This window comes from Mus pahari, chromosome 10 (genome assembly GCF_900095145.1).
Source record: "Mus pahari chromosome 10, PAHARI_EIJ_v1.1, whole genome shotgun sequence".
Taxonomy (NCBI): Eukaryota; Metazoa; Chordata; class Mammalia; order Rodentia; family Muridae; genus Mus; species Mus pahari.
The window spans coordinates 99608244-99616757 of NC_034599.1; the positions used below are offsets into that span (position 1 = coordinate 99608244).

Genomic DNA, 8514 nt, shown 5'->3' on the forward strand with positions numbered 1-8514 from the left:
CAGGCTCCCAAAGGCGCTCAGGCCTCCAAAGGTGCCCAAGCCCCCAAAGGTGCCCAGGCCCCCGTGAAGGCCCCATAGAAAGACTCCTGCCAGCGTGAAGACAGACGGACTGCTGTGGTACACCTCCCCACACACTCTGCAGATGACCAGTGTCCTATGCTGTTTTTACAAATAAACTCAGGCAAGATCTGTTAGCTTGTGTCTTTTGTTGAGGGTGGAGTTGCTGCCCTCTGGTGGGGGGCAGAAGTTGAGCCTTGGATGAATGGGGTTGCAGCTATGGGAAAAATGGTCCTTTTAGGGATGAAAGGTTGGAGCCCTGAGGTAGGATCCTTGAGTACAAGAGAGGAGCTTAGTAAACAGGATGGTTGGCACCTCCGGGAGCTGAGGCGTTAGCCTGCTCTGCCTCATCAGCTGAGGGAATGAAGGGTCCTGCTCTCCAGCCATGCTCTGGTCTGACAGAACTGCACCTGAGATGTCTGGGTGCCATGGTGTCCCTGTTGGAGTGCAGGTTAGAGGACGGCTGGGGTCGGGACTCAGATAGTTACCAGCAAGGTCTTCATCTGCTGAGCTAACAGGGCAGCCCTGGCCTTGACGTGGGTAGTCTTCCTGGGTGCAAAGATTGCAGCTGTGAACCGCCATTCCCAGGGTCTGGTGAGGTCTTAGCACTCCGAGCAGCTAGCAAATGACCAGTGTTTTCTGGGCATTCTATAGAACAGTAGAAGTAACTCTCAGGACTAGCCTTAGCCCAAGCCTGGGCCCTTTGGTGGCTCAAAGGGATGCTGGGATGCCACAGGTTTAACCGTGATGGGGTGGCTCTGAGGCAGGTGTTAGTGGTATTCTGGCTACCCATGTATGAAAACTGATCACATGGCTAGGGAGGGCAAGAAGCAGCCTTGAGAAAAAGAGCGGAGCCACAGCTCTAGTGCAGAGTAATGTTAGGACCTCAGTGCAAGCTTTGTAGGCAGTTCAAAGCACCGGCCCCTTAGTGTGAGCAGGGGTCATTACTAAAAACACTCAGTGGCTACAGGCCAGGGTTTGGATATTTTGGCTACAACTAAGGTATGTATAAAGCTCTACCTTCCTTGTCCTGTGCTTGGGGATTTAGCTCAGTATTCAGTTCCTGGAGCCCTGGAATTGATAACACTGTTGGGAATGGCCTGCCCTATTTCTAGAAAATCCAATCACTTCTCCAGACCCTCAGTATCCACTTGTGATAGAAACAGTACTTTGGCCTTGTAGGTCAGAAGTATGCTGGGTTTATGATACAGGAATTAGTGCCTCTGGCTGGGCCCAGATAATACTGTACTACTGAATGAGGGGCCCTGCCAAAAGGCACAAAGCAGTTGAATAAGAAAGGTCTCCAAATCAGGCTTAATTTTCCCATCTGTAAAATGGAGGTAAGTCCCCAGAGAAACAAATCTCTACTCCATGATTGTCCACAGTCTAAAGAACATCCCATCCAATGCTGGCTTTATTACTGGGCGGGGGGAGGGGGGGGGGACATCCTCAGCAGCGGTAGGGCTGAGAGCTCCAAGAGTGGGAAGCCCTGGGGCTCAGCTTTCACCAGGCAGGGCAGGCACACTAGCAAGTGCAGAGAGGAGGCGTGTATATATGTCAACCCCATGGAGAAATACATCCTCATGCAGCCTTTCGTTATGGTCATGTAGCAGCACGGGTGTGCGGTTCATGGGCGAGAAGCCCAGAGCTGGGATCCCCACCTGCAGGGGTGATAAAACACTGTTAGAAAGCCAACCTTCAGATCCCCCACTGCCCAGCTCTGCCCTGCCCTGGGAGTGAGTAGCTCACCGCTCGGATATAACGGCTATCAGTGGCAGCAGGAAAGATCTCTGGCTCCAGAGTGAGGTTCCTGAAGGAGAAGGGCCTGGTAAATGGGGAGGAAGTAGGGGGGGAGGGGAACCAGCAGGACACAGGATGGTGAAAAAGTAGGGAGACAACAGGGAGGAGAGGTTCTGAGATGTGGGTGATTGGGAGAGGGCTGGTCAGTGCTCACATTGCCTTGCAGGCCCCGCTGAAAGCTGCCCACCAGGGATCTGAATCATCAGTGGGTGTCATTCGAGGCTCTGTGAACTTCTGGAGAAGGGGAGGGATGACAAGGACCAGGACATGGGGCTCTGCCCATCACACAATGTGCGTGCTTGGCACAGGGCACACCCGCCTACCAGGCTTCCCATTGGCCAGGGCAGCTCCGGGTCCTCTTCCAGTCCTTCCAATGCCCTAGGTCTGGGTCCTTGCTCATTCTCATCTACTTCACTCTATCCTGATCCTAGCCCAAATGCTTGCTGGGCAGGCGCCCTGGGCCTTAGACTGACAGAATACACATTCTCTGAATACAAGGTCCTACTTTCCTGGACCACATGTGTGCACAATCGCAGAATCATATCAGTCATTTTTCTTTCTTTCAAAACGTGGCTTCTATCTTAGCCCTGGCTGTCCTGGAACTCAGTATGTAGACCAGGCTGGCTTCAAACTCACAAGAGATCTGCCTACCTCTGCCTCGCAAGTGCTGGAATTAAAAGCATGAGCCACCACATCTTGCCTTTGTATTGCTTTCTAAGATAAGGTCTCAGCTGGCCTTGAGGTCACTCTGTGGCCAAAGCTGGCCTTGGCCTCTCACCTCCACCTCTGACTGCACATAGGCACATGCCACATTCTTCCTTTAGGAGGTGCTGGGGACCAACCAAGGGCTTCATGCGTGCTACCAACTGAGCCACACTCCAGATGTCCTATCAAAGGATGCGAGCATCCCTGCTCCATGCTGCGGCGAGAGGCGAGACCCCTATTTTATCCCTTACCATTCAGAACGGTCTCTACAGCTACTGCTTTACTAGGTAAATAAAACATCTCTTACAGCTAAGGAGTCAGCCAGATATACGCAGAGGTCCTACACAAGCCCAGACTTAGTAAGCCCACACTCCTGTGGCCCTGACGCTCCGTCATCACAGGTCCCAAGTCAATACCTGAGCAAACTCAAAGGTGACCCCCTCTCCCGCTTCCTGGCACCAGCACTGCAGCTGCTTCTCGAAGGCCTGAAGGAAGGGGTACGAGCTGAGGCTCTAGGACACGGGATGGAGAACCCCAGGCTCTCTCCCTCAAACCTGAGTGGAGGTGGCACCTTCATGTCTACATCTGGTGCCACTCGGAAGTCAAAGCTGGCACTCATAGTAGCAGGTACCACATTATAGGCCACGCCACCTTCAAGCTTGGTCAGATTCACCGAAGTCACGGCGCCTTCCTTCAGGTGAGGGCTCGCCTGCAGCCTGCATCGGTATGGGGGAGAAGGGGGGGAGGCAGAGAACAGGCGTCGCAGATAAAAGGAGATAGCAAAGTCTTGCACAGCCTTCCAGAGCCACCCCCTCACCCCACCCCCTTCCTAGGCTGCCTTTACCTCTGCCTTTCCTTCTCCCGGAATGCCAAGATGGAGCTTATAACCTTATGCTAAGAGAGTAATGGGGTGAAGTGTAAGAGCGGCCCTGGGACAGAGCCTCCCGAATGCCCAGGCTCCCCATGGGCCACACACCAACTTCTCTGCTGCTGTATCCTCAATGAAGCGTGAGGCATGGCCTGGCTTTCCAGTGCTGGTAACCCGTACCCCTGGGAGGGAGAGAGTTATTGGCATGAGATGCACTCTGAGCTCTGAGCCCATGGCCTAGAGTGGGAATCCTGGCAAAGTGAAGAGCTTGCCCTCAGAGCACAGGAAGGCAAAAAGTCTGGATGCCTCCGGTGTCCACTTCCAAAAGACCCTGTGCTGTGAGGCGAAGCCACTGCGCACAGCATGAGAAAGGGTGGCACACAGTGGGGACTGGTGGCTTTGGTCAGCTGACCAAATAGCACGCCTCTCCCCCGAGCCCATACTCACACCAAGGACTCCGCTCACTATAAAAGACGGTAAAGGCATCCGTGGGGTTGGCCAGGCCTGAGGGAGAAAGTAGGTATACAGGGTGGAGTGACTCAGTTTCCCCTTGCAGCCTCCCTATGCCTGGCAGAGGCTGGCCAACCTGCTTACCCTCGTCCAGTGCAAAGCCTGCCCGCAGAGCCTGGAACTCAGGCCTCTTCACAAACAACTCCATCCCCTTGTGACCTCCGACCTCCTCGTCTGTAAAAGTGTCAGGGGTGTGATGTGAGCTGCCTCCCCGACAGACACACCTTCCTTCCCCTTCTCAAAGATGCCCCTCCCCGAGCCACTCCTACCCGGCACAAAGGTCATGTGGATGGTCCTAGGGAATCGGTGGCCCTCGCTCTTGAGCCTCCTCACAGCCTCCAGGTACCTAAGGGAGCAGAGACTAAGTGCTCAGGGCATTCACGGTGTCGTCTTGTGCCCTAGACACTCCCCTGCCATGTATTTCAGGGACTCCAGAAAACTCCCTCTGGGCTGGTTTCCCCATCCATAAATCATCGTGGCAGTCATTTCTGCTTTAGACAGAAAGTCAAGATGGGGCTGGAGAGATGGCTCAGTGGTTAAGAGCACGGAATGCTCTTCCGAAGGTCCGGAGTTCAAATCCCAGCAAACACATGGTGGCTCATAACCATCTGTAACAAGATCTGACTCCCTCTTCTGGAGTGTCTGAAGACAGCTACAGTGTACTTACATATAATAAATAAATAAATCTTTAAAAAAAAAAAAGAAGAAGGCCCTGGCTTGGCTTAGGGTTTTTCACCACATCTCTGTGATCTTGCTGAGTCCAGCAGGCCAGCAGGGGTCTGGGAATGGGGGATACTCACTGGATGCTGACACTCTTCATGTCCTGGGAGCCCCTAGCATAGATGTAGCCCTCAGAATCCTTGAAGGCCTCAAAGGGGTCGTGATGCCAATGTTCCTGGGGGCAGAGGTGGAAAGAGAGGCCCGCCATAGAATTGAAATGATGAGAGAGACAGAAGGCTAGAAACCCCAGCTACCTGATTCCCACCCCCCCAGCTACCTGACTCCCCCCCCNGCTACCTGACTCCCACCCCCCCAGCTACCTGACTCCCCCCCCAGCTACCTGACTCCCCCCCCCCTTTGGCTCCTGCTGTCACCCCCTCTCTAGCACAGAACCCTCACTGGACAAAGGCTGCTTGAAGAGAGCCATGCCATATGAATGTTAAGAGTTAGTGATGGAGAAGCTGGGCATAATGGCATACGCCTTTAATCCCAGCACGAGGGAGGGAAGAGCAGGTGGATCTTTGAGTTTGAGGCTATCCTGGTCTACACAGTGAGTTCCTGGTTAGCCAGAGCTACATAGTGAGACCCTGTCTTGGGGGGTGGGGGAAGCAAAACCAAACAAACCAAAAACAAAAAACAAAGAGTCAGTGGTGAGATCGGCACCATGGGTCCCTGGGGAATCCCACCGACTACACTGTGTCTACCCTCCAGGCCTGCACGCATCCCTCCACACGCACCTTGAAGACAGGCACCACATCTGTGTGGGAGTTTAGCAAGATGGAGGGGAGTGTCGGGTTGGTGCCTGGCCAGGTCAGCACAGTGATCACATAGCCAGGCGCCACCTGCAGAGTCAGGACGGACAGGAAGCAGTCAGCCAGCACCAGGCGAGACAAGGTGTCCCCAACCCATGCCCCCCGCCCTGCTCACCTCTATTTTCTGACAGCTCAGACCCAGCTGGCGGGCTCTCTCCTCCAGGAAGGTGATGGCCCCTCCTGGAAACACAGAGAGCTTTGCCGCTGCTTCTGCCGGTACCCACCGGCCCAGGTGGCCCAGAGATGTATAGCTGACTTCCCAACACAATTTCAAATCTCTCAAAACATCTGCATCTGTGTCCCCAAGGAACATGATGTTTTGGCCCCACAGTGACCCTCTGTGAAGGTGAGGTGTTATCTTTCTTAATGACAGAGAAGTCAGAGATAAAGACTCACCTGAAACCTCTCAGCTCGTAAATCTTACAACGGGACTTGGACCCTCCCACTAAGCCAGATTCCCTAAGGGCTGTGGCCTTTGTGTAACTTTGGAATTGTTAGACCAGGGGTGGTTGCCCCAGTCTCCACACACCACTCTGGCCTTTGAGGAGTGAGGTGAAGTCATGCCTTCCTTAAACTAGCTGGCAGGCGTAACCATCGGAGCTGCACAGCATAAGGAAAGGGTGGGTACAGAGTAGGACCCCGTTGCCTTGGTCAGCCGACTAGAGGGTGGTTACAGGAAGAGAGGCAGGAGAGACAGCAAAGTCGGGATCCGGTAGGTGGCAGGTGTTGAAGGCAATGTACAGCATTAGCATACTCGCAGCCCTGGACCCTCAAGAGGCACAGGCCCTAAGACCCTGCATTATTCTCACCATAGTCTGGATTGGGTTGCACAGTGCAGATGCGCAGGTACTGGCGGAAGAGCGTCACGGAGGGGTGCTCAGACTCGGGACCCTTGGTGGTCATGGCGCCGCGTGCTGGCTTGGGGAAAGTGAATAGTTAATACGACTCCCACCCCCAAAAGTTGAGGCCCCGTGGACTGCACCTGAAATCTGGCCTTTCCAGTATTGTTCCTACAGGGGAAGGATACTTCGGTTTGACTTCCCCATTCTGTGCCAGGCCATGTGCTGGCTGCTTTCTAAACATTTCCTCATTTAATCCTCAAAAGAGTGCCTGGAAGTAAGTTTGATCCTCCGAGTGCACACTTGACATAAGAGAAAGCTGAGGCACAGAGCCAGCTTAGTGGGAGAACTTGGTTTGAATGAGACATTGACTCCTTACACCCGCCTCAAAAAATTTCTCCCAAAGGCCGGGCTTTTATGCCAGAGCCACAGAGCCCCATACTCCCCAAGCCCTCCCTAAGGTCCTCCAACCTTGCTCTCTCCAGGTCTTAGTCCTGTGCTCTCCTCTCCAGACTGTGGCCGGAACTCAGGGTCCACCCAGGTCGCAATCTCAAAACCGCCCGGGGCCGCCCACCACGTGGCCTGGGCGGAGTGGAGGGGCGGAGACCGAAGACTATAGGGGTTGTCCCAGTTCCTGTAGCGGAGCCGGCGCCCTTGTCCCTGCCGGGCTCTGCGTGGGGCCTGCGCAGGGTAACTGGAAGCTTGGATCCGGGATCCACCCCCTGGGTGCTCCTTTCTGAGGCCAGCTCCGCCCTCCCGACACCCCGCCTTGCAGCCTGGACCGCAAGCCCAGGATGGTCCCGCCCCCAGGGGACCCTCCTCCCCTTGCAGCCTCCGGATAGGGCGAGGAAAGAGGGCGGGGCCTGGCACTAAAAGCCACCGCGGCTTTGGGTACTCATCTGTTCTCTAGGTGTCCACCTGCAAAGTGTATCCTGTCCTCTCCGCCCTTTCTTGCCTCTACTCCTCAGGGAGCCCCCAACCCACCCCCAGATTGCCACGCTCCTCCTGTAGTGAGGTTTTATTTAGTGTCTGTCCTCCCCACTCCGTGAGTTCCACGACGCTGGTGAGCCCATGGGGTTTTAACCCTGGCCAGGCAGAGTGGGCGTCTGGGCAAGGTGCCATGACCATAAATGAAATATAAATACCCGGATGGGAGAACGTGTGACTCTGTCCACGAGTTTCTGTGTGGCCAAATCCGTGTGACGGTGGATAGAACCGTATCACGGTGGAGGTGCAGAGCGTCATGTACGATCGTGACACCTCTCGGTATGGAAGATGGGGAAAGAGCACCTTGGCTGACCCTTCAGCGAACTCTAAGCTCTTTTGCGTCCAGCTGAGAGAGAAACAGAGGCACAAGTGTTTCTCTGGCCACCGGCTTTGTAACTGTAGCTGCCCACTTGTGCACCTACCTAGCTGTCCTTTGTCCTCCCAGCAAGTTCTGCCCTCTGTTCCAGAGGCTGAGCCAGCTCCGGGAAGGGCAAGGGGCAGAAGACTTCAACCCTGGGACTAAGGGAGCAGGCGGGGAAGATCAAGGAGGGGTTCATCCCACGCTTGGGGTTGAAGTCTCTGGCTGTTCATCCTTAATAAGGAAGTAAGCAGGTTTGGTGGTTCAACAGCATTTTTTAAAAAGATGTATTTATTAGATTTATTTATTATTATATCTAAGTACACTGTAGCTGTCTTCAGACGCACCAGAAGAGAGTGTCAGATCTCATTACATGTGGTTGCTGAAATTTGAACTCAAGACCTTTGGAAAAGCAGTCAATGCTCTTAACCGCCAAGCCATCTCTCCAGCCCCTATTTATTCATTTTTTATGTATATGAGTACACACTGTAGCTGTACAGATGGTTGTGAGCTTTCACCCACAAATGTGGGTGTTGGGAATTGAATTTTTAGGACCTCTGCTTCACTCTGGTCGGTCCTGCTCACTCAGTCCCCGCTTGCTCTGGCCCAAAGATTTATTTATTATTATTATACATAAGTACACTGTAGCTGACTTCAGACTCTCCAGATTTCATTAACGGTGGTTGTGAGCCACCATGTGGTTGCTGGGATTTGAACTCAGGACCTTGGGAAGAGCAGTCAGTGCTCTTACCCCCTGAGCCACCATCTCCCCAGCCCAGCAGTTTTAATTCTCTTTTTTTTTTTTTTTTTTGTTGTTGTTGTTTTTTCGAGATAGGGTTTCTCTGTGTAGCCTTGGCT

At 53.7% G+C, this 8514-nt stretch overlaps 1 protein-coding gene across 2 annotated transcripts; it reads right to left on the reverse strand.

The window, feature by feature from the left end:
• Positions 1-1432: 1432 nt before the first annotated feature.
• LOC110327471 (aminoacylase-1) lies at positions 1433-7005 on the reverse strand. Of its 2 annotated transcripts, none has more exons than XM_021206493.2 (15): positions 6783-7005; positions 6282-6386; positions 5588-5652; positions 5398-5502; positions 4741-4835; positions 4210-4286; positions 4025-4114; positions 3878-3934; positions 3539-3612; positions 3407-3456; positions 3134-3278; positions 2979-3047; positions 2012-2091; positions 1807-1867; positions 1433-1718 (listed from the first exon to the last, which is right to left on the reverse strand). In XM_021206493.2, exons 2-15 carry the CDS (start codon positions 6373-6375, stop codon positions 1554-1556), a joined length of 1227 nt encoding a protein of 408 aa, XP_021062152.1. In that variant the 5' UTR covers positions 6376-6386; positions 6783-7005; the 3' UTR covers positions 1433-1553. The 2 variants fall into 2 exon arrangements, with proteins under 2 accessions (XP_021062152.1, XP_021062151.1); XM_021206492.2 differs by having other exon boundaries at positions 6282-6390.
• Positions 7006-8514: the final 1509 nt, after the last annotated feature.

Excerpts from the sequence above, each read along its gene's own strand:
- LOC110327471 (XM_021206493.2), bottom strand. The coding sequence starts at position 6,375 with ATGACCACCAAGGGTCCCGAGTCTGAGCACCCCTCCGTGACGCTCTTC. Across the intron at positions 3,935-4,024 it reads AGGCTTTGCACTGGACGAGG|GCCTGGCCAACCCCACGGAT; the intron begins GTAAGCAGGTTG and ends TTTCTCCCTCAG. Across the intron at positions 1,868-2,011 it reads AGCGGGGCCTGCAAGGCAAT|GAACCTCACTCTGGAGCCAG; the intron begins GTGAGCACTGAC and ends CTTCTCCTTCAG.